General features: G+C 38.6%; 1 protein-coding gene across 1 annotated transcript; it reads right to left on the bottom strand.

Moving 5' to 3' along the window:
• Positions 1 to 11,335: 11,335 nt before the first annotated feature.
• LOC128249345 (uncharacterized) lies at positions 11,336 to 22,968 on the bottom strand. Its single transcript, XM_089362086.1, has 3 exons — positions 22,890 to 22,968; positions 18,855 to 19,109; positions 11,336 to 15,068 (listed from the first exon to the last, which is right to left on the bottom strand). Exons 1-3 carry the CDS (start codon positions 22,966 to 22,968, stop codon positions 11,653 to 11,655), a joined length of 3,750 nt encoding a protein of 1,249 aa, XP_089218212.1. The 3' UTR covers positions 11,336 to 11,652.
• Positions 22,969 to 27,474: the final 4,506 nt, after the last annotated feature.

The raw sequence follows: 27,474 nt of genomic DNA on the forward strand, positions 1-27,474 counted from the left end.
TATATTATATATATATATAAAATGACTACCTATATTATTTAAGGAGCAACACTTGTTAAATGTATGAAATTTCCTTGTAAAGTTAATCTGTGCAGCCATTGTTGGGAGAACTGCCTCACTTGTCCAAAAGTTGATACCACTGACATATGTGTGTGTGTATAAATGTTAATCTCTACAAGAAAAGCTTGACATTGACTTCAAAGTTTTGGCTTACTAGCCATCATCAGAATATTACAATCTGATGACAAATAGTAACATGAGACTTCAAAGTTACTAATCAACCTTTCTTTTGTAAAAAGTAAATTTGTTCCACAATTTTGTTTTATATAACTTTTCATAAAAACAAACATTAATATATGTATAAAGATATATGCAAACACACACACACACACATGTCTATGTGTGTGTACGTATATATATATATATATATATATATATATATATATGGATCTTGAAGCACATAAGGCTATAATAGCTTAAATATATTGGGTTGAAAATCTTTTTACATAGAAATGGTTGAAAGCTTCCTATGGGTATCTTCTACTCTTGTCTTAAGCTAACCAATGCCTTGTAAATAAAATTACCAGTTAAAAAATATATTGTGTGTGTATCTAGGTATTGTCTTCATGGTTTTTTTGTGCTCTGCATAAAAACAATACCATTGTCTATGTGTTGGTTTCTTTGTTTATAATCTTCTGTAAAAAAATATATCTGGCCATTGAGCTGTTCATTATTTGAGAATCAGGGGTAAATAGTACCCTGAAAGTGGAGGTTGGCAACAGGAAGAGCATCTAGCTATTCAAAAACCACCTGAATAAGTTTTGTCTAATACATGGCAGCATGGAAAAGTGAACATTAAAATGACCATACACATGTATGTAACTGTTTCTTTGTGTGTATATATGTATAATGTAAATGTATATATGTGTGTAGCCATATTAGAATGAATATGCAAGTCATCATTTTGGATCTTGCTGTTCATTTGACAATTTTAAAAATCAGTTGATAGGTATGTGTATTGGATCAGAGAACAATTTGTTCACTAATATTTCAAATAAGACCACTGACAATTGTTAGATTCATTGGTTCAGAGAAACTTCTGGATGATGAGATAACTACATTGAAACACTGGTATCCCAGAATTCCTTGTAATAATGTATTGCAAAGCAGAAGCTGTTCATCTGTGACAAACAGTGACTAGTGTATTCATGTTAAACTCTGCCAGAATGTATTAATAAATATGCAAGTCGTCATATATTTATGTATGTATGATATATATATATGCATGTGGCAGTGCTCTTTTGTGGCTATGACTATAATGGTGAAAACAACTAAGAAACTAAAAATAACTACATATATACAGATGTACGTTTTATATATATATATATATATATATATATATATATATATATATATATATATATATATATATATATATGGCTAAGATCAAGGTCTAATGCCTGCACAAGCATTTAAATTTTATATATACATGTATGAGTATACATACATAATGTAGTTGTGTGTGTATATATATGTGTGTGTGTTTGTACACAATGTAATTGGGTAGATACATGTTTAATGCAATTGTGTACATAGAATGTTATTTGTGAGTAAATAATTATGTAATTCTGTGTATGTGTGGATCATGGGATTGTGGAAATAGTGTGTGCGATTGATGGTATGGTATATTTTTTCATGTACTTATATCTACAGGTGAGAGTATTTTGTAATTATATATGTATATATATATCTACACATACACACTTGTGTATATGCAATTATTCGTGATGACTGTATATATATCAGAAGAAAAAATCTGGTGCAGGAGCAAACCAAAGACTGAAAACAAGTGACTTATATAAAATATGTATGTACAACAATTCAGTAAATAAAATTCCAACAATTGTAGATATTTTTCTCATTTCTCAAATGATGGATGTTAATTTTACTTTTTAATTGTATGTAGATATATGTATATGTGTGCATGTATACACATATTTGTATGTGTCATCTAATATATCTATATATGTAAAACTGAGAATATCTGTCTGTATGTGTGCATCACTAAAACTCGAGAACTACCCATCCAATTTCATTCAAATTTTGCACATACCTTACTTAGGGACCATGCAGTGTCGTGAACACAAAAATTTTCAACTTTTTGCCTAATTTGAGCCCGGAGCAATCTCATCTCTTACACTGTTTCTGTATTACATGTCAAAAGTGAAACAATAACATCTCTGTTAATACTTTCACTATTATATGGTTTCAATTTTAATTACTTTCATCTATAATATAAATTTGACATGGGCAAGCATTGTATTCTTTCTTGTCTTGAGGTTCACAGCCAAACGGCTAGGTGGATTCGCATGAAAAATGGCACACATGTGGAGATGGGTGCATAGATTGGAATGTGGTTTGTATTTTTTCCTAGCCTCAATAGTTACCAAGAAAATCGATTAAAACAACCTACGTGTGTGTGTGAGAGTGCGTCACTGAAGTCATTCATACATGCATAACCACTCTCTCTCTCTCTCTCTCTCTCTCTCTCTCTCTCTCTGTCATTCACTCACTACAAAAACTGAATGAAAAACTTCAGTTACCTCTCTCTATCTCTCTCATATACACACACACCATCAGCATTACTGTCTCTTCACACACTCACAAAAGCAATTCATCTACACACCACACATTCTGTCTCGCTCATCCCATCAAACACACACGCATGCATGCACATCAATTCTTCTATCTCACGCAGCTTCAAAAGAACTTCACTGATACAACCGTGCTCTCTCTGTCTCTTTCGCTTTCATGCCGACTTCAAAAGATCCCCTTCTTTCCCCAACCACATATTAAAAAAATATTTTCACTTGCCCGGGCATTGCTATTACAGACAGATTCACAAAAATTGGACTCGAGAGATAAACACAAACCACCTCGTGCTGACTGTAAAACTCCCGCCAAATTATCCGCAAAAACACACACATACACACGTCCATTTCATATATCTTCTTTCAATTTCTGCTCTTTGATTAGACAAACATCTCATATTATAGCTCTCAGCTACATTATGTTCTCTAAAAAGATACGTGTCTATTTTTTCTATAAGCGTATAACAATGACTTATTCCATACTTCTCCACTTAGCTTTTATCTTCACTTTTCTTAAACTGCTATTAAGCTGCAGAACTTTGGCAGTACAGTTACAAATCATTTCTGTTTTACTTCTTACATACAACTCCTGCGCCTATGTATAAATGCATATATATATATATATATATATATATATGTATGTATGTATAAATATATGTATAATTATATGTATGTATGTATAAATATATGTATAATTATATGTATGTATGTATAAATATATGTATAATTATATGTATGTATGTATAAATATATGTATAATTATATATATATGTATAAAATATATATATGTATATATATATATATATAGGTATATATATCTATATGTATGTATATATATATGTATAAATATAACTATTTTAACTATTTTAAACTAATATAAAATGTTTAAACTGCAAGCCTGCGGTCATGCTGGTGCACCACCTTTGACTGAGCTACACCATTATTTGGAACCACCTCTGATATGTGGCATTTGGTCAATGAGGGAGTTTGATGCTGGTGCCCTCATCTGTGTTTCCTTCCATGAGGTAGGCTCATCTGCAACCCGTAACAGGAAGAGATCTAGTTTTGTTTTCAAGACACATCCACACCATGCAGGTCTCTCAGACATTTTGGAAGGATATTAAAGAGCTGTGGGCCCTTGAAGCCCACGCTGCTGCAGTATCGGATCCTGTATTTTGTTGGCGATGCTGGAATCTTTGGCACTATGCAGTGGCACCCCGTTCTGCAGTTTGAGTAACTTTTTATGTCAAAGTTTGGTACAAGGCCTTCTAGGATTTTCCAGATGTATATTACTGCATATATCTCCAGCCTTCGTTCCAGGGAGAAGAGTTTTGATTCTTTAAGTATTTCCCCGTAGCTGACGTGTTGCATCGAGATGATTTCCTTAGTGTAGCTTCGTTGGATTGCTTCAAGTTCCTCCATGGATTTTATATTGCGTGGTGGCCATAGTTGGGAGCAATAGCCTAAGCGGCTGAGAACGTATGTTCTCCAAAGGATCATCAATGTCTCCTTTTCTCTTGCTTTGAAAGTTAGGAGGATACATCCAGCCAGCCGTCTGCATTTTATTACCAAATTGGTAATAAGCACTTGGAAAGATGCATCATGGCTCATGTCAATGTCCAGGTCACGCACTGATTTTGATCCAGGGATTTCAATTCCTCCTGGGCGAGTGTATCCTGTCTGCATGTCGTTTAGTTTTGTGTGCTGGTAGCGTAGGGCCTGGAATTTCTACTTTAAACTGCATGTTGTTGTCCTCACCCCACCTGTATATTGCATCCTGCTCCCGTTACAGATGTACAATATTTCCAGGATTTTGTATTGTCTGAGAGACTTTAGTGTCATCTGCATAGCTAGCAAGGGTGGCTATCTGAGCAGCCGAGGCATGTCTGAGAGGGCCACTGTGAACAGCAGTGGCCCCAAGACAGTGCTCTGTGGAATACCACTTGCTATTTGCGTTTTCTTGGAGGTTACTCCATTGGCCACTACTGCCTGACGTCTATCCTTTAGAAAGTTGTGCAGCCATTCTCCAAATTTTCCGCATATATATATATGTGTGTGTGCATGTATATATATATACATATATGCGCGCGCGTGTATGTGTGTGTGTGTTTAAAGGTGCATGGCTCAGTGGTTAGAGCGTCGAGATTACGATCGTGAGGTTTTGAGTTCGAATCCCGAGTTTTGCACAGAAAATGTGGAACATGTTAACATCGAGTTTCGGAAAAATTATTTGTGACTTAAATAATCATTTTCTCAAAGATTTTCAGATCTTGACAGAATTGAGAATGAAATTCTTTTGCTTGAGAATCCCTTTGGCTGTAATCTTGATAACATGCCAACTGAACTACAACTGGAGCTTATTGACTTGCAAGCTAATACCTTGTTGAAAGAGAAGCACAGAGAATAAAACCTCATTGAATTTTATCGCTGCTTGCCTGCTGATGAGTTTGCAAAATTGAAAAAATTGCCTCAGGTATGGCATCAGTTTTTGGAACAACTTATGTTTATGAGCAAACCTTTTTCAAAAATGAAGTGTGTGAAGTTAATACATCGAACAAGGCACATTGATGAAAGCAATTTTTATGGTTGGCTGCAGCAATCATAAAGCAAACGTTTCCACAGAGTGGTTGTTGATGTGTAATGCAGTGTATAAAGCAAAACGCTAGCTTCACAAATCTCATTAACTTTTGTGCTGCTTACTTTTTATGCGTAGGAGTGGCTGTGTGGTAAGTAGCTTGCTTACGAGCCACATGGTTCCGGGTTCCCACTGTGTGGCACCTTGGGCAAGTGTCTTCTACTATAGCCTCGGGCCGACCAAAGCCTTGTGAGTGGATTTGGTAGACGGAAACTGAAAGAGGTCCGTCGTGTATATGTATATATGTATGTGTGTGTATATGTTTGTGTGTCTGTGTTTGCCCCCCCCCCTTCCAACATCGCTTGAAAAACCGATGCTGGTGTGTTTACGTCCCCGTAACTTAGCGGTTCGGCAAAAGAGACCGATAGAATAAGTACTAGGCTTCCAAAGAATAAGTCCTGGGGTCGATTTGCTCGACTAGAGGCGGTGCTCCATTATGGCCACAGTCAAATGACTGAAACAAGTAAAGAGAATATGCAATTCAGCTATGTGTGCACTTTTTCTAAAAATTCTAACTTGGTAATATTTTGGTATTATTAAAATGTGTTTATTGTTTTTATTTTTTGTGTGTATTTTATGTATTGATAAATAAATAGGATGACTGTCTATTTTTTGTGTACATTCAGTGTATTCTATATTGTCCTGAATTGAACAAAATATTCATCCGGCCCGCGCTTGGCATTCTTTAAGTTATATCTGGTCCACTATGAAAAAAGTTTGGTGACCCCCTGATCTACGTAAAAACGCATATTTATGAAGTTTAGGAAAATCCTAGCAACAATGGAACAAACATTTAAACTCAATGGGGGATTATACTTCATAATTAATATTTCCTTTCTTATTTTTGCATTTATGAATATTAGCATTGTTCTCTATGTAATGTAGTCATTGTTTGAAACCACTGTTTTTATTGTGTTATTATAACAATGAGCAGAATGATTAAAGGAATCTTTTACTAGATGATAAACTGAATATGCCCTAAATACTCGAATCTAAAATATTTTTACGATCATTAGCTGTCTCATTTTTCTGGATTTATAGATCTAAAGTTGAAGTTGTCAAGAAACACTTTTAAAACTAACGTACGGTTTACGTAGCGCTAAGATTTCTACTCTATCTTCTATTTTTAGCCTGGTAGCTATTCTTATTATGTCTAAATTAATAGCGTGTTAAATAGTAAAGTTGATTCTCCTACAGATATTGATGATATTGTTGAAACAGGGTTGCCAATTTAGTGCTTTTTTTTTTTTAACTATTTTCAGAGCAAAAATTCATTGTGTTATGAGCCTGCGTAATTTTAGTGCTTTTTTTTTATAATTCAATGCTTTTTCATTAAAGTGAAATCAGAATTTCATTTGGAATTTTCAGTTCAAAAGTAGTGGGGGAGCATCACAGCCATGTGTTGAGAGGAATTCTTTGGGGGTTGAATAATTCACCTCTGGAAACATGGTTGTTTTGTTCATCATTCTTAAACAACTCCTATTCGGGGACCTTTTAAGCGGAATGGGCTACTCAACTTGAAGAAAATTGTAATTGGGCCCCACCTGCAAGATCATGCGCTGTTTTTATATAAGATCACTATGTCGCGCACATATGGTCGTGATGCATGTGCCCGGTGTACCCTTATCAGACGGGTAGTCAAGATGGGTACATTGGGCTTCGTATATTTGTACCCCGTGCCACTTTGATGGCATGTATTGCTCTCTCACTCAATTAGAAAAAGATAACGCGTAAACAACTGATTGGGATAAACAATAAAAGCTATAAAATATAACTATCGCAATCAATTTGAGATCATTGTAAGGCGGCAGAATATACAACATTCTTGCTATAAATTATTTATATAGACTTTTGAAGGCGTCGAGTTGGCAGAATCGTTAGTACACAGGACGAAATGCCGCTAAGCATTTCGTCCACCCTTATGTTTTGGGTTCAAATTCAGCCGAAGTCGACTCTGCCTTTCATTGATAAAATATGTACAAATGAAACACTATGGTCGATTAAAATTGCTGACCTCGTTCCAAACTTATAATGAATTATTTGTATAGATATTTTAATGTTTATTTGAAAAAATTAAGAACTAACGATTGACACAGGTTTCAGACAGTTTTATTCTGAATTGAAGTATAACTGTATAAAGATTCGACTGGCTAAAATTCATTTGAATATTTGTCTAAGTTAGTTTTAACACTTTTCATTTTACCATATACGTATTTCGATGCAGAGAGAATATTTAGCAACATGAATTTTATAAAAATCAAATGAGCATAACCGATTGTGCATAGAAACTCTATGAGAAATTTTGAACATCAAATATGGACTTAAACGAAGTGCTAAATGCTGCTACCTAGCGAACTGTTACAGAAAATTGGATCCATAGATGCTTATATAAATCATGTAAAACTATATCTTCTACCCTGAACTGGAAACATTCAAACTAGTCTTGTGGAACCCACTTCATGATGATGTAAGAGGCAAACGTCGTCACACTTACATCGAGAACTTGATTGTAGACACTGGCCTGTAATGTATCCAGGACATCGAGGCAGTGATGCTGTTCCAAGGAGTGTGGCGGATAGACCTTGTTGCAGTGGCCCGGGTTGGAACCCGGCCATAATAATAAAATTACAACAAACGAAATTGATCGAGAAATCTTCGAAAATATAACGGGGTAAAAACAAAAGTAATTAAGTTAATTTGATTGTAATTTATCCAGAATTGAAATTTTTAATATAAATCTTTTGATAGTTACACCTTTTTATGTGGTTTTTTGCTTAGGAGTTCTTTTGTCTTGTTTTGTTTGTTTGTTTGTTTGTTTTTTATTTGGGTTTTTTTTTGTACTTTTTACTTTTAGTGCCTTTTAGCTATCGATTTTTCTTCTTTTTTGTTACTTATGATTTGACAATCGTGTATTGAGATGGTGTTCATGTTATGTGCAACAAACAGTTTTGTACGTATTTTTAATCTTTTCTTTTACTTGTTTCAGATTGGGGCCATGCTGGGGCATCGCCTCGAGGAATTTTTTAGTCGAATGTATCGATTCCATTGCTTATCATTTTTTTTAAAGACTGGTACTTATTTTATTGTCGAACCGCTATGTTACGGGGACGTAAACACACCAGCACCCGTTGTCATGCGATGAAGGGAGACAAACACAGACACAAAGACACACACATATATATACAACGGGCTTCTTTCAGTTTCCGTCTACCAAATCCACTCACAAGGCTTTGGCCGGCCTGAGGCTACAGTTGAAGATACTTGTCCAAGGTATCACGCAATGGGACTGAACCCTGAACCATGTGACTGGGAAGCAAAATTTTTACCGCACAGAGACGCTTATGGCTTAATATTTGGATATTTACATTTTTGTCAAATCTTTGTATAAGTCATTAAAGTTGATGGTCAGTTTTCTCGTAGTGAGAAAATCAAATTCAAAGAGTTCGAGAGCTTCTGGCTAAGGAAGTAATTATGACATCTGAAGTCGATTATTTTCTTTGGTAGAATTAGTATTCCTTTGAATCAGATAAATGTCTTCTATCTCATTCACTAGTTTAGATTTTGGAACATATGAATTAGACAATCTATTACTGCTTGGGTGATATCACGACAAACTTCGCAGAAAATTTCAGAGGCTGTGTTACAAAAAGGTTTCTTTCAGTCCAGAGGTTTTATGAGATACCTTAGTAGAAAACTGCAACAAATAAGGACACGTGTGCTTTTTTTTATTATTATTATTTTTAATGCTGGTACGCTGAAGTTGAACATTTTAGTAGAATAAAAAGATTGATTCCCGGACACTGTGTTTCATTACGACAGTTTATTAGGCTAAACACAACAATAATAATTCCTCAGTTTTCACTACTGAACATTAAGAACTTTAGTTGTTGTTATTGTGATGGTGGAAAAGGTAAAGAATGGTAGGAAAGGAGAAGCAGATAAGAGGGAAGGAAAGGGACAAAGATGAGGAAGTTGTGACAAGTGTAAGTTGAGATGGGAGCAGTCAAAGACAGGGGAAGGAGGAACAAGAGAAACACCGAAAAATAGATACAGACGTATTATCATACACGTGCACGCATTCATACACACATACATACAATACATACATACACACATGCATACATACATACATACGTACATACATTCATACATACATACATACATACATACATACATACATGCACACATACATACATAAAAATCATCATTTCGGTACAACTATAACAAACCTAATATTGTTCTGTGGAACAGAGAACAAAAGTCATGCATTGTTGAAGAGTTCAACTGCCAAGCGGCATGAATATACAATCAAAAACCCGGGAAAAAGAGAACGTTTATGGCGAATTAGTGCGGAACTTACAGCTCTTCTACTCTGACTATGAATTCTCATTTGTACCTATCATCGGGTGCATTATGTTATGTACCAACGAATTTGCACAAAAGCCTTATAATACTCGGTTTCGCGAAGAAAGAGCAAAAGAAACTGACGCAGATTCTTCAAATCCAATCCATTAGTGGCACAGTGATGATTTGTAAGTCGTTCCAAAAATCCTTCATGTGAGATTCTTATGTGAACACACTTGGGTGTATGCATACACAATTCAACCAACATGCCAACTCAACCGCGTATTTCCAGACACTGGAAACTTTCCTAATTCAAAAAGTCTTGGCCTTTTGTTAGCGACCGGCTTGAAATCTTTCAAGAAGAACTTAAATTAAACTTAAAGAAAAATCATACATTGCTATACTTTCACTGTGTCCACTCCTATCTGAAGTAGACATGACTATTATCAGACACAAAATCCCAACCAGATCTATACTCCGCATTACAGAACTCTGTTGTCCTTGTGACTTTGAGGAGATAATCCATGGATATAAAGTCACTTAATCTAATGTGTTACATATAATCAGTACAGACCATTGAAAATGGTTGATCCAGTGTATTTATTGTCTGACTTGTAGATGTCATAGGTTGTTCTTAGGGTCTACAGTTGTGTTACAGTAATGCCGAAATGCATTGCCTGTTCGAGGAGATTATAAGTTTAATTGACCCCCGCTGAACATCCTAGTATACAGTTTTTGATGTATTTGTTGACTAGGAACCCTGCAACATTTATAAGACTGTCCCTTTCCACTAGAGAACAGGCCTTTCTTCGATGTTTTGCCTTTGGTTTCACAAGCCCTGATGATGTAACGGTTACCTCTTTCCATCTAAAGTAAGAGATTTGAATCTTCCTTAAAAAAACAACTTTTGTATATGTATGTGTATGTGTGTGTGTGTGTGTGTGCGTGCGTGCGTGCGCGCAAGTGCTCGTGCGTATCTTATTCACAACAAAGCAAAATCAAAAGAACTAACCTAAGTTTAAATATTACAAAGCCTTATTGTGGGTTAAATAAGAATGTAAGCACGTTCTTTCTGTGCTACTGACGTGCGGGAAAAGAGGAAGGGGTCTCCTGACAGACCGTTTTACAATCTGTTTACCACTATTCAGAGAAGACGTACCTAGCTTCATTCTCTAAACAACTTCAGAAATATATTAATATTTGAAGCTATTTGTGGTTAGCTTAGTAATGGATTTGCTTATTTGTGATTTTTATGAGTCACATTAATTTAACAATATATATTTTGTGCAAAACACAGGATAGTTAAGAATTGCAATGAATTTGTGCGTATGTGTAAGTATGTTTAAAAACTAACGCTTGAGAGAAAGGCAAAGCGGGTTTGTGCGGGCATGCATATTTTCGTGTGTGTATATATGTGTGAGCGTGTATGCATGTATAACCTGTATACTTGGTGTATATATACGCTATACAAGATCATTGACACGCACACATGCATACATACATATAGTCATATATATATACACATACATATGTACATAGATTTATGCATATTTGCAGACATGCAGACATATATGCATGCATACATATATGCAGACATGCATACATATATGCATGCATACATAGATGTGTATATACATACATGAATACATATGTGTGTACGTACACAGATGTATACATAATGATGTGGGTGTATGTATACATACATACATACATACATACATACAAAACAATACAAAAATGAAAGCCCAAGCCATGTCATGGAAGCCGAAATTTCGGTAATGTACTCAACGACGGCAGGCGAAATTACGAGCCCTCTCAGATCGTATAGAAAGCGTTGAAGAAGGGTCACAGGACTTGCACGAGGGCAGACTACTACTACTACTACTATATATATATATATATATATATATATATGTGCATGCATGTATGTATGTATGTATACACACTTGAATACAATATAATTTATAAAGTACATTGTGCAATGAGTTACTAGATACGTTTAGAAAATTGACGGATGCAAGTCTAGCGTAGCGTCCTGTTAGAACACAAACTAGAAAGATTACTGTAGAAAGTCTTCATGTCTGCATAGAGTTGAGGAAGGTCTACTACAAAGATGAAGATAGGAAGTGCAGATAGGAGTATCACAGCAAAAACTCCGATACCTTGAGCCGATCGTCGTTCGTCCGGTGCACTGGTTTTGGCTCGAATTGTCTTAGAGAGTTTCTTTTTATCTACGGCAAGCTCTTTTTTTAAGCTAGCTTTAAGAATTTCCAACTCCTTCTTGGTGGCTGGCTGCTGTGTCACATCTTCACAAATACAAGGACACATAGGCACAGTGGGCGTCACTAAAGTGGCCTGCGTTACTGTAGTGGTTTGTATTATGTCACTGGTTCCTATTGTGGAACTGGTTCCTATTTTGTCACTGGTTCCCAATGTTGAACTGGTTTCTGTTGTGTCAGTGGTACTTATTGTGGTACTGGACTCTATTGTGTATCTGGTTTCTGTTGTGGAACTGGTTTCTGTTGTGTCACTGGCTCCTATTGTGGAACTGGTTTCTGTTGAGGAAGTGGCTTCTGTTGTGTTACTGGTTCCTATTGTGTCACCGGTTCTTATTGTGGAACTGGTTCCTATTGAGGAACTGGTTTCTGTTGTGGAAGCGGTTCCTATCGTGGAACTGGTTTCTGTTATGCCACTGGTTCCTATTATGGAACTAGTTTCTGTTGTGTCAGTGCTTCCAGTTGTGGAACTGGTTCCTACAGTGGAACTAGTTCCTATTGTGTCAGTAGTTCCAGTTGTGGAACTGGTCCCTATTGTGGAGCTGGTTTCTATTGTGGAACTGGGTTCTTTTGTGGAACTGGTTTCTGTTGTTGAACTGGGTTCTGTTGTGGAACTGGTTCCTATTGTGAAACTGGTCTCTGTTGTATCAGTAGTACCTATTGTGGAACTGGTTCCTATTGTGTCACTGGTTCCTATTGTGTCATTGGTTCCTATTGTGAATCTGGTTTCTGTTGTGTCAGTGGTACCTGTTGTGTCACTGGTTCCTATTGTGGAACTGGTTCCTAGCGAGGAATTGCTTCTTATTGTGGGACTGGTTTCTATTGTGTCAGTGGTTCTTATTGTGGAAATGGTTTGTCTTGTGGAGCTGGCTTCTGTTCTGTCACTGGTTCCTATTGTAACACTGGTTCCTATTGTAACACTGGTTCCTATTATGGAATTGGTTTCTGTTGATCCCCTGGTTCCTATCGTGGAACTGGTTCCTATTGTGGGACTAGTTCCAATTGTGGAACTAGCTCCAATTATGGAACTAGTTCCACTTGTGGGACTGGTTTCAGTAGTGGAACTGGTTCCTATTGTGGAACTGGTTTCTATTATGTCACTGGTTCCTATTGAGGAACTGGTTTCTGTTGTGTCAGTGCTTCCAGTTGTAGAACTGGTCCCTATTGTGGAGCTAGTTTCTATTGTGGAACTGGGTTCGGTTGTGGAACTGGTTTCTGTTGTGGAACTAGTTCCTGCTATAGAACTGGCGTCTGTTCTGTCACTGGTTCCTAATGTGGAACTGATTTCTGTTGTATCAGTAGTACCTATTGTGGAACTGGTTCCTACTGTGTCACTGGTTCTTATTGTGGAACTGGTTTCTGTTGTATCGGTGGTTCCTATGGTGGAACTGGTTTCTATTGTGGAACTGGTGACTGTTGAGGAAGTCGCTTCTGTTGTGGCACCGATTCCTATTGTGTCACCGGTTCCTATTGTGGAACCTGTTCCTATTGTGGAACTGGTTCCTATTGTGGAACTGGTTCCTATTGTGGAACTGGTTCCTATTGAGGAACTGGTTTCTGTTGTGGAACTGGTTTCTGTTATGTCACTGGTTCCTATTGAGGAACTAGTTCCTATTGTGTCAGTAGTTCCAGTTGTGGAACTGGTCCCTATTGTGGAGCTGGTTTCTATTGTGGAACTGGGTTCTTTTGTGGAACTGGTTTCTGTTGTTGAACTGGGTTCTGTTGTGGAACTGGGTTCTGTTGTGGAACTGGTTCCTATTGTGAAACTGGTTTCTGTTGTATCAGTAGTACCTATTGTGGAACTGGTTCCTATTGTGTCACTGGTTCCTATTGTGAATCTGGTTTCTGTTGTGTCACTGGTACCTGTTGTGTCACTGGTTCCTATTGTAGAACTGGTTCCTAGTGAGGAATTGCTTCTTATTGTGGGACTGGTTTCTATTGTGTCAGTGGTTCTTATTGTGGAAATGGTTTGTCTTGTGGAGCTGGCTTCTGTTCTGTCACTGGTTCCTATTGTAACACTGGTTCCTATTATGGAATTGGTTTTTGTTGATCCCCTGGTTCCTATCGTGGAACTGGTTCCTATCGTGGAACTGGTTCCTATTGTGGGACTAGTTCCAATTGTGGAACTAGCTCCAATTATGGAACTAGTTCCACTTGTGGGACTGGTTTCAGTTGTGGAACTGGTTCCTATTGTGGAACTGGCTTCTGTTATGTCACTGGTTCCTATTGAGGAACTGGTTTCTGTTGTGTCAGTGCTTCCAGTTGTAGAACTGGTCCCTATTGTGGAGCTGGTTTCTATTGTGGAACTGGGTTCGGTTGTGGAACTGGTTTCTGTTGTGGAACTGGTTTCTGTTGTGGAACTGGTTCCTGCTATAGAACTGGCGTCTGTTCTGTCACTGGTTCCTATTGTGGAACTGATTTCTGTTGTATCAGTAGTACCTATTGTGGAACTGGTTCCTACTGCGTCACTGGTTCTTATTGTGGAACTGGTTTCTGTTGTATCGGTGGTTCCTATGGTGGAACTGGTTTCTATTGTGGAACTGGTGACTGTTGAGGAAGACGCTTCTGTTGTGTCAATGGTTCCTACTGTGTCACCGGTTCCTATTGTGGAACTGGTTCCTATTGTGGAACTGGTTTCTGTTTTGTCAGTGGTTCTTATTTTGGAACCGGCTCCTATTGTCTCACTGGTTTCTGTTGTGGAAGCGGTCCCTATTGTGGAACTGGTTTCTGTTATGTCACTGGTTCCTATTGAGGAACTAGTTTCTGTTGTGTCAGTGCTTCCAGTTGTGGAACTGGTTCCTACAGTGGAACTAGTTCCTATTGTGCCAGTAGTTCCAGTTGTGGAACTGGTCCCTATTGTGGAGCTGGTTTCTATTGTGGAACTGGGTTCTTTTGTGGAACTGGTTTCTGCTGTGGAACTGGTTTCTGCTGTGGAACTGGTTCCTGTTATAGAACTGGCATCTGTTCTGTCACTGGTTCCTATTGTGGAACTGGTTTCTGTTGTGTCAGCGGTACCTGTTGTGGAACTGGTTCCTATTGTGGAACTGGTATTTATTATTTCACTGGTTCCAGTTAAATCACCAGAATGAGTCACACCATCATCAGTAACAACGGATGGTACTCTACTTGTGAGAAAGGTTGATTTAGGAATGTGAAATGGCCCTACAAATGAAGAAAACACACAGTCTTAGTCATACAAACAGCTTAAAATTGAAGCACAGAACATGAAAATATATGACTAGTTTACTTAACCTGAACTCATATGTATGCATGTATGTATGTATGTATAAATTGATATCGATAGATAGATAGAGACACAAAAATATACACAAAAACAACAAGCAAGATGACGGAGTGTTATGCAGTGTAAGTGTTCGGTGGTAATTCGTCCATTCTCTAGAAACAGACAGCAAGAAGTTCTGATTGCCTTTAGAAATGCAGATCCTAGATGTTCTATTGTTATGTTAGTTATCGATTTGCATAAGTCAATAATGTGGTATATCTCCATTAAACATAGATTGCAGTGCTTGGAATAATACTGAATAGAAGTAGTTAGTGTCACGATGAACTACGTAACGTCAGTAGCAGTGAAATAAATTTGGATATTAGAAATACTAGCTGTGAGAGAATTATATAATTGTAAACATATGCAAATATGCAAATTGAACTTTCCACTGCTGCGGTAGCCTAACTTATACCTTCTTTAAATAATAACTGAATATTCTGTACTGTTCTCTGGGGAAGGAAACCGTGTAATGTCTTTAAGCAGCCACCAACAAACTGAGAGATCGTCCATCAGGTGACTCTTCTTGTTTTTTTTTGGGGGGGGTCTTTGTTTTTATTCTCTTTTTTGTTTTTTTTTCATGTATCTATGTTTACATTCTTTTCATTTCTCTCACAGCTAGACGTTCTACTATTTAAATACATTTCACTTGTTCATCCCTTCCAATTTACGCTGTCGTGTGCGTAAAATTTGAATGCATGTGTGCGTGCGTGTGCAGGAGTGATTTTACATGTGTGTGTGTTTGTATACACACACACTTATATATATATAGAGAGAGAGAGAGACAGAGAAACAGAGAGAGGGAGAGAGAGAGAGAGAGAGGGAGAGAGAGTGAGTGAGAGAGAGAGAGTGAGAGAGAGAGAGTGAGAGAGAGAGAGAGAGAGAGATAAACATATGTACGGACATATACAACTGTCACATATACGCGTGTGTGTGTGTGTGTGTGTGTGTGTGTGTATCACAGAAAGCAGATATCTTGCAGGTGGAAATTATTAGACAGGGAAAACACTTCTAATGTTAGTTGATAGACAATCTATCACTCAGTTTTACATCTCCACTTGGTCCTTGGATTACCTCAGTGGGCGCCAGTGTTTTGCTAGCATTCTGTCCAAGTCTCTGATTTTTAGAATAACGTCGTCTGTCCCCAGTGAACAGTCATTAAGACCCTTAACATTATCATAAGCATTACTAACTTTTCTTGTGAAGTCATTAAGAAAAGCAAGTATATATATTCACATAAAATTAACCATTTACATGTTATGGGTGTTGTTAGGTCAATATAGTTTCCATCAGTGAGGAGGACTTTGGAGTTCCAGCAGTCAGTCATGATAAGTAACTGACACTGTCCATTCTTATATGAATAACCACAGCAGTTGAAAGTCGAAGAACAAACTTCTTCACAATATCACACCAAAGAGCGGAAGGTAATGTTCGGATATTTTACACTGGCATTGATTATTTGGTAAACATTGCTTTTCTCCTGAGTTCCTGCAATAAAGATTTGTATACAGAGTAAGGATCATCAGACAGAAAGGAAAGGCAGGAATGAGAAAAAGAAAGGAAAAGAAGAAAGAAAGAAAGAACAAGAAATAAAATATAAGAAAGAGAAGACAACAGGGAAAGAAAATGAAAAAGAGAGGAAGAGAAAAGAAATGAAGAAAAGAAGAAAGGAGAAAAGAAAGAGATCGAAAAAAGAAAAAGAAATATATTACACGACTTAAATTCCCAAAGACTGGTGAAGGCTGAGAAGTACTTCAGCCCAGATTGTTTACTCACCAATTGCAAACCCGCAGTGGAGAGTGAGATCCATATTTAGAATACTGCTGCTACTATACACAAAAACATCAAAAATTACATCCATCCAACTGCAAAACTCGTTACAACCTTTGACCCACTGAGACTCTATCTTCTATCTTCACCTTTTCTATGGATACCGCCTTGACTGCTGCTCTTCTAAACAAATTAATGACATTCCAGGAGCCCATCTCACACACTCGTCTCCCTTCCTCACCCCACCTCTACTATGTTTCACTTTTCTTAGCAACCTCATTAAACATTTTACCTGATTCTTTATCTCTATGACCATCGAGCCTATGGAATTCTCTTCCTACTCATTTTCTTCAGATAGGATCAGCGTTACACAATGTGTGACAAGGCTGCCTTTGAATTTCCTCTACAGTCCATCTGACGTGTTTTCACATAGATTTCAACCAAACAGTTTTACTCATAAGTCAGTTGCTCGAGATGTTGCTCAGATGGAACCCAAATGTAGGCGGACTTTTTAAACATTCAGCTTTTACTTTCATAAAGGCAAGACGCGAACAACCATCCTCCCAATTCAATATCCTCTACACCATTAAATCATCATCTGCATTCTCAACATAATTTTAAGTATCAATTATAATATATATCAGTTCAAGAGACTGAATACCTCCCAAAAAAACGAGATGATCACAATGAATATTCTTAATTCAATTTCAGATGTAAAAATATCACTCTGTAAACATGAAAAGTACAGTGTTAATAGAGATATTCAGTGGCGAAATATATGACTGTTGATTTACTAAGAGATTTACAAAAACTTCTACACTATAAGAATTCTTCAACATCAATTGGAAAATCGATTGCAATCGTAAAGAAACTGCTACGAATATTGCAGGGGAGGTAAAGTAGAATATTTTAACGCCAGAAAGCAAACGGTTGATTTGGGACTGTTTCGAGGTTCTTTGAAGGAGCGTCCCTATGTAGCGCATCCAGCTATAGAATTACTCTACAAATTACACTGTTCCATCTGAAATAAAGAACATTTTAGGCATCGTAGTGTCTCATTTAATACAAGAAGACGAATTGGTCATGGCTGGAAGATCTTTGGCCATAGGTCTGCAGGATCAGAGTTAAAGGATCTGTAATTGTCTCAACTACTGACGGCCAGCCCACCATCCATTACTCTGTGCCATCGTCCCGTGTCTATTCTAAAGGAATTCATTTTAAATTCATATGTTGTCACAAGTCCCTTAAATTGATACGCGTCGACAACTAATCTATATTGTCACATGCATTTGTCGTTATTCCTGTTACCTACTTGAAACCTATCGCAAATTACAAAAAAAAATTTGATTTCTTGCAAAATAATACAAAGCCTTATATTATGTTGTTTAGCCGTCACTCTGATTAAACTGACTTGTGACTAAAGGTGTTCCAATTGTAACCATCCAGTTCTCTATTCTAGGAATACATTCTCCAATGTGTCCTAAGTTGTTTTGAAAGAGATTTGACCGCTGTACTAGCAGATCATTAACGCAACTTTGGTTCGAGGAGGAAGGAATGTCACATGTCTCTCTCCCTCAGGAAAAAGCTAAGGGAATTTGCTTCGACTGGGAATTAAAACTGAACTGCAGTCTCGACAGACCAACAACTTAACTTTTTCTCTACAACGTTCACGCTATTCCAGCCTCTCTTTAAAAGGGGAATATTTTGATATTCATATGCTTCCCAATGTACGAGTGACAAAGGTGAAGTGAAAAATAACTTTAATACAACTTGAAATTTGAGTCGTGTCTCGACTCATCAACAGCTTACTAACAGCTACTCTTCCTCACTTGTAAACCTGGAACATTTTAATCAGTTAATAAAGAACCATATACATAAATACGCTATTTACTTACTGTTTTGATCTTGAAGAATCATCAGTACTGTCGAAGTATCATGTGTTTCTGGTAATGTAGAATGCAATGTATTATTACACTCTTTAGAATCCAATATACTGCATAAATTATCAAACAGTTGGAAGTATAAGCAGTCACAATGGACACTATAAATGCATCTCAATGCACATTTAGGTAAACAACTTTGTTTACAATTGCTGAAGTACTTTCGTGCAGTAAAGTGTTTATTTAGAACTATTTCATACATTCTGCCCCCTATAAAAACAAAAACAAAATTGTATTAATATTGGTTTCAAATTTTGGCACAAACCCAATAGTTTCGGGGGAAAAGAGGAAGTCGGTTACATTGACCCACAGTATTCAACGGGTTCTTATTTTATCGACACCAAAAGGGATAAAAGACAAAGTCAACCTCAGAACGTAAAGAACGTAAAGCATTTCGCCCAGAGTGCCAGCGATTTTGCTGCTTGCCACTTTAAAATGGTATTGATTTGTTTTAACTTAAGTTACTAGAGAACTTTTTCTATTTATCTTTATTTATCTATTTATAAGTCACTTGTGAAAAACTATCAATTACATGTAATCCAGTATAACTTGTGTTGTCAAATCGTTGTCGACTAAACAAGCAAGCCCGTTTTAGTTGCTTTGTGAAGAGTGTGAATTTTGACATCCTACACGATTAAAAACATGGCCCGTCAAAATGCGGATGAAATCAAGTGAGTCAATGTCCATCCAATAATGTATATATAGGCATGTTAGCAATCTGTGTATGTTTAGAGGCATGTTCACATTTCATTCAAATGATGCGAGGAATAAATAGATAATCTTCATCTCAACATCTTCGAATTTGGCGGCAACAGGTCAATGGGTGTAACTGACTCAGGTAGCAACTTAACATTATGTCGGGCAAACAGTTGTACTTTGACCTGAACACACACTATGTTTGAAGGTGTTGTGAGAACTAATGGTTTCACTAGCCATTTTGGCAAGCTTCTGCATTCTACAAGTTCATTTGTCTTGACTTGTCATTGGACATATTGCATAAGAACTAAAAAGTGAGATTGACGTGTGTGCAGCTGTTTTTCACTATAAAGATAAGCTTGCGTTAGATAGATAGATAGATAGATAGATAGATAGATAGATAGATCTGGGTCATTTATTACATTTGAATATCGAAATATTAAATAGCAGCAACATGTTACTCTACCAAAAGTTATTCCTGTTGTGTAAAAAACCTGGGAAGGTTTCATTTAATAATGTAGTGCTAGATATTCCTAAAAAGATGGGGTGATCATGGCTAATTTGGTTTTGTATTCACGTCTGCTGTAAAATCTGTAATATGGCAGCCATACTGTTGTAGTGAAACTAACACCTCGATCGCCATTACATACAAAACTACCTCCCGCCATTAGATACAAACTACTATCGCCATTACATACAATCTTCTCATTTAAATATAAATAAACGCGAGCGTAGTAGAGAACCCATTCCTTGTCATCACGTGACTGATTATTATTCGAATCGGCAACTTCTTCGAACCGTTCCCGCCAGAACGCAAACTGACCAATCACAGCCCTTAATAAGGTCACGTGATAGCGTTTTTCTATCACCGTCTTGGAGCCCTCTTAACGCTATAAATAGATCAACTCATACCCAACAAATTTGTCTCGGTCCAGTTTCTCTTTGAGAACTGTTCCGTGTACCACACGACAGCAGCAGCAGTTCCAGCGACCACTTCAACAGCTTCGTCCAGCCAACGATGACCACCGCCGTCGCCACATCAGCAACAAGAGTCTACGACTACTAACCAGCAACATCGTCATGACCAACACGATTACTACCAAGCAGCCTCTACACCACCAGCGTCAACACGACTTACTATGTACACCAAACCAAACCTCCGCGGCACATCTCTCTCTTCGATTCTCTTAGGTGACTCAGCTTCACCACGGTAAATAAACAGACAAGAGTTCTCAGCCAGCGACGAACATCTGTATAACAAGAACACGGCCCGGCATCGATGCCACGACATCACAACTAGTGATCAGCTCTGCCACACTCAGCCTCCCCTCACTTTCACATACAGATTCATATTATTGTGTACCCACGAACTGGTATAATTGTTCACGTGTTATTGACTCTCTTTCTATTTGCTGTAATATTTCACATACACATACATGTATCACTCACATACACACTTTTCTTTGTATGACGGCCTGTCTTTGATTATGTTCTTATATGTCTCATTCACACTCTCACACAGACATACATCTTTAACGCTACAATAAATATTTCTGTTATTCATCTTATACGGTTGTGGTCTTTCATTGCTGGTCATCTATGTTATCGTCGTATAACATATATTATGTATATCATCATTGATATATATAATTTTGTGTTTGACCGTGTGACACGTTTAAATAAAAGGAGTCCTCTGTTTTTCCATTCGTCACCATTTCTCCTTTTTGAGTCCGCACGGTCGTACCTTACACTGTAAAGAAAGTAATGTTTTATTTTATAAGTTTATAGCATAGGTATCCAACTTACATTTAATTACTATTTTGGTCTTAATTTTCAAATGAGTTCTTCCTTCAGATTTTTAGAGATTTTGCTAGTGTGCGATGTCTTTGCCAACGCAGCTGTATAGCGTCAAACTACTTTATATCACAACTGAACAACAGCATTGTTGTTCACTGCATTACTGACGGCGAGAGTGATATGGGAATGTCTATAATTCAATGCAGAACAAATATTTAGAAGGACATCGTTCATAAAGAATCGCTTTTTCCCCCCTTCTATCACCGATATTTGTATCCCTCACCTTTATACGCACAGCTATGGTTTGGGATGCGATTGAGTCAGAAACCAGGTAGTGGTGTACCTCTGAAGAATCATGATAATGGTATATTAGAAAATATAAAATTATTATTACTGCATATATGTATTCAATAGCTACAATGGCATTCCACCTGTACAACGCATGCAATAAATATAACACAAATGATCTTATCATTAGTTTGCTTTCCTTCTAAGGCGGTGAGCAAGCAGAATCGTTAGCATATCGGACAAAATGCTAAGCGGCTTTTCTTCTGGCTTTACGTTCTGACTTCAAATTGTACCGAAGTCGACTTAGCCTTTTACCCTTCAAGTCAATAAAATAAGTACTAGTTGAATACTGGAGTTGATGTAATTGACTAGCCCACTCCTTCAAAACTTCAGGCTTTGTGCCTATAGGAAAAAGAATTATTATTAGAGTGATTCCATAAGGTAAGTGTATGACTTCGTAAAAGTTTCTTAATTTTTAAGATAAAAAAAAAAGGGAGAAAAAAATGGACTTACATTCAGAAACGGCATCTATGGGAATCTGTATAAAGAGAATTAAATATCTTTATGGATGTGTGTGCGTATGTATGTATACATTATATAAATATATATATATATATATATATATATATATATATATATATATATATATATATATATATATATATATATATATATATATATGTATATACAGATATAGGGCAGGGAATTGCCAATTAGTAATAAAATTAATAATTAACAATTTTGCCAAGTAGTTCAGTATGAAAAAAACCTTTATCGGTAAAACCATTTATAATCATAAATATATAGGGGTCAGCATTAGTTGCTTCACCAACATACTGAAAATTTAGAAATAGCAGTCAAAGGACTACTGATTCTAAACTACAATTTTTTCTCTAACGGATGGCGATATTTATGGCACACATAGAACAAAAACAAAAGAGAAAACAAAAAACAAACCTGCCTTTAGTTAATCATGTACGACGTTTCATGGTTAAGAATATAAAACTACCTTTTCCAATCCTCAGCATGATGTACGAATAAATCTGAAAATGTCTGTAAACTCATTGGCAATTCCCTGCCCTATATCTGTATATTTATATTGATGTCTCTTAGATGGTTAAACTGCAACCCTTTTATGCGGGACTTTTTTATGCGGGACTATTTGTGGCGCACATGGGATAGATTCTTGGGGTGAAATGTTGAACTTACTAGCGGATAAATTTTGTAAACGCCTTTCCTCATGTGATTTTGATGTCGCTTGGTCAAATACCCATGAGTTTACAGACATTTTCAGATTTATTCGTACATCATGCTGAGGATTGGAAAAGAGTAGTTTTATATTCTTAACCATGAAACGTCGTACATGATTAACTAAAGGCAGGTTTGTTTTTTGTAGTTTAGAATCAGTAGTTCTTTGACTGCTATTTCTAAATTTTCAGTATGTTGGTGAAGCAACTAATGCTGACCCCTATATATTTATGATTATATATGTATATATATATAATGTATATATATATATATATATATATATATGTATATATATATATATATATATATATATATATATATATATATATATATATATATATATATATATATATATATATATATGTATGTATATATATATATATATATATATATATATATATATATATATAGATAGATAGATAGATACATACATACATACATACATACATACATACATACATATATACATGCATACATACATACACACACGAGTAAGCACATGAATGCAAAACAAGATGAGAAAAAATAGTATTCGAATACCGAAGGTAGAGTAATATACTTTTATTAAAGCCGAAAAAAATCTTCACAAGCTGCTACTCAGAGTTACACATTATCGTTCGTCGAACAGTTGTGATCACAACTACCCGGCGAAGGGTAACGTGAAACTCTGAGTAGCAGTTTGTGAAGATTTTTTCTGTTTTAATAAAAGGATAGACAGATAGATAGATAGATAGATAGATAGATAGATAGATAGATAGATAGATAGATATGTTTCTTTATTAGCCACACAGGGCTCAACATAGAGGGGACAAAATACAAATGTAGAGTTTTTCTTTTCGAGGGGGGCGAAAACAAAGCAGAAAAAAACAAAAGTGGGGACAACGATGAAAAAAAACATCGCAAAACGTTTGGGGTATTTACAAAAAATACGAAATAATACAGAAAATTCCCAATAAATGGGGAGGTTATCCGTGGAAAGAAAAACCTACGAAAAGACCACGGTAACCTCGGTCCTTAGTGTCACAGTTTGTTAAATAAAATTTCTTTTATTTATGCAAGAAACGTAAGTAACTCTGTTTACAAAATTTAAAACGTTTTATAGAATCATGGTCAAGGTGGCTTCGTCATTTATACGTGCCATTCTTGCTACATGTATTCATCTTTTTTCGAAACATTTGCTAGACAACACTTGCCTCTCTACTCTCACCTTCCTTTTCAAGTGATACTTGAAAAAGTTGATGAGAGATTGACCAGAGAGAAAAGTATTTGTCTCTAATCCTTTCAGACGCGTCCACCAGATGCATTCTTTCGCCATAGCCACAAGTACGATAAATACAGCTCTTCCTTCCCGTTTAAAGGAAGGAGGCGTGACGATATTAACGATAGACTCGGTTGATAAACCGACTCGTCCCACACGCGACAGCAGTCGTTCGACATAAGCCCACAGCTCCGAAATGGTTGGACACTGCACGAGTGCGTGCAGAACGGTTTCATCGCTCTGACCGCATCTCGGGCAGGTCGGCCCCGCATTTCGCGAGCCGTGTCTATAGAGCTTATCCCGAACGGGTAGCGCCTCTCGGTAACACTGCCAGGCCAGGGATCTCTGGAAGTTGTCCATAGGGCCCGGCCCGAAAGTCGTCCTGAACAGGCGGGTCAGGTATTCCTCGTCGACGCCCAGGTTCGCCCCGAGATCGTCGTCGTACCTGCCCTCCACTAATCCCCTATAGAATGACTTCGTTGTGATGCAGCCGCTTAAGGTCGATCCGGGACAGCAAAGTTGTTGCAGAGCCCTCCTTTCAGCGGGTGTTGGCAACAAACGGATCGCCTCACCATCGGAACGCTTCCTTTCCACAAAAAGCGGAAGAGGATGCGCTCCATTTCGGTGATGGCGCGATTGGAACAAGGCACGACGGTCAGGCGGTATTCGATGACGGACGCGATGTACGCGTTCGCCACCTCCGCCCGACCTTTTAGGGACAGCTTCCTCTCGGAGCATTGCCGGCAGAGAGTGGCCACCCTACTCGTTATCTCGTCCCAGTTCTTCTCCGTTTGCAGGTCCGGACCGAACCAGACTCCAAGCAACTTGACCGGACCGTCCGTCCAGCGTCCCACGACTGAGGCGCTGCTGGACGGTATGGGCTTGCTTCTCCAGGTGCCGAGCAGCAAACCCACCGACTTATCCCGGTTGATTTTCGCTCCCGTCACCGCTTCGTAGTCTTTCAGCGTCTCGCCGACAAGCTCGATGTGCTCGTGGCTAGACGCTATGACGGTGACGTCGTCCGCGTATGCCGACACGCTCGTCCCGCACCCCAGTTCTCGCGGGATGCCCCTCAGCGTCGCCAGCTTCCGCAGTAGTGGCTCGAGAGTCAATACGTACAGGAGCGGCGACAGGGGGCATCCCTGACGAACCGAACGTGCAATGTCGAAGGGTCCCGATAGACGTCCATTGACGCGAACAACCGAACGGATGCCTGTGTACAAGGCAGCCATCCAGCCTCGGAAAACGGGACCGAAGCCGGCCGCTTCGAGGACGGCCTCCAAGTATCGATGGTCTACCCTATCGAAAGCTTTGGATTGATCCAAATTGATCAGGGCCCCACCCATGCCAGGTTCCTTAACTACCCTCTCTATGATGTAGCGCATTAGATGGAGGTTGTCATGGATGCTCCGGCCCGGCACGGCGCACGTCTGCTCCGTGCCGACCAGTTTCTCGATGACAAGCGCCAACCGCTTGGCTAACACCTTGGCCAAAATTTTCATGTCTGCATTGAGCAGAGTGATGGGCCTAAAGTTATCTATGGCGTCCCCCTTGTTTGGATCTTTCTTCAGCAGCGTTACCGCTCCTCGGCTCACAAAACCGGGAATTCTCCCGTTCTGCTGCCAGTTGCAGTACACGGCCGCCAAGACGTCTCCAAACAAGTCTGGCATACAGTTGTAAAGCTCGTAGGGCAGACCATCCAAACCCGGAGATTTGTCCGTCGAGCAACCCGCCATCGCGTCCCTCACCTCCTCCGCCGTGATGACCCCTTCGCAGCACTCCGCCTCTCTTGCCGAGAGTCGTGGCAAGCTGTGCAGGTAGGCACTAAAGTCCACCCTGCCTTCTCGCTCGCCACTCCTCCCGAACAGTCGGGCAAAATGCCGCTGAAACGCCTCGCACATCTTGCTCGGCTCGAGCAATTCGCGCCCCTGTTCGTCTACCAGAGACCGGATGGTGGCTCTGTTACCCCTCTGCGCCTCCGCTACCCGGGCCTCTCGTGCGGCTCCAACACCTTCATTCCTCAGAGCACGCATCCTTGCCCTGACAGCACACCCTTCATGTTTAGCATTGAAGTGTTGGTCGAGGGCCAACCTCGCCGCTAAAACGTCGGATGCGATGCCACTAAGCAATGCCTCTTCTAACTTTATCACTAGCTCCCCCTCTACTTTGTTCCTCTCTACAACTAGTGCCCTGTTATACCTTATTGCTTCCGCCCTTACTGCTCTCTTGAGGGCAAACCACCATTTGTTGTTGACGATGGCTCCCGTCAAAGCCCTCTTTACTAACGTGCTAATCCGGTCTCTGAAAACCTGTCTCGGCGGGAAAGACGCGTTTAGTTTCCAATAACCGGGACCCTGCCTATGTGCCTTATCTAAGTCTAGCGTACACGTCACAAGTTTGTGATCCGTGTAGCTGACTATGTGGAACTGTGAACATCCTAAACTATCTCTATCTCTTGTCTTACACACTATCCTATCTAGATACGATCTCGACGACCCAATGCGGTTGCTCCAAGTCCACGTTGGCACATTTGGGTGGTCGAGTCGGTACCTGTCAGACAACTGGAAGCGTCTGAGCAGGTCTATGAGGCCTTTGCATCCCCTTCTAGTTTTGTCACTCCCCACGTAGTCTAGATGCGTGTCCAAGGTAGCATTCCAATCCCCCACTAAAAGTAAGGGACGAGACGTTCCCAGGAATACTTCTAGACGTCGAAAGAAGTCCGACCGACCTGTTAAAGGAGGCACATAAACTGCCAGCAACCGAAAAGCGCCTCCATCGTTGCCGTCCACATCTAGGACAACCAGTCTACCCTCCGGGTCCGTAAATATCGTCTTTACTTGGAGATCCAGACTCTTGCGAAAAAGAACCGCCGTGCCACTACCGCCCATCCTCGGCAGACAGGGAGAAAAATAAATGTTAAACTGTCCGCCAAACATGGACTTTAGGGCCCGCGGTTCATGGAGTCTGATCTCACTAATGGCTATGATATCCAAATTGTGTGACTTGATGTCATTTAAGAGGTACCCTTGTTTCCAAAGCGACCCCAAGCCACGCACGTTCACACAGCCAATCTTCACCATGATTCTATTTATACGTGTGCTTTAAAGCACAAAACAAAAGAACAAAGTGTTACTTACCGTTAGAAAGTTCTGTTTCCTCCTTGGATTTTTCACCAAGGAGGCTATTGTACAATTTCTTGCACAAATATTTCTGGAATCCCCCTACCGAGTTGGGGTAGAGGGATTTTATTGTGTTGTGTAATGCTGGTGTTACATGAATAATTTTAAT

The sequence above is a fragment of the Octopus bimaculoides genome, chromosome 14 (assembly GCF_046866305.1).
Source record: "Octopus bimaculoides isolate indiv1 chromosome 14, ASM4686630v1, whole genome shotgun sequence".
Taxonomy (NCBI): domain Eukaryota; kingdom Metazoa; phylum Mollusca; class Cephalopoda; order Octopoda; family Octopodidae; genus Octopus; species Octopus bimaculoides.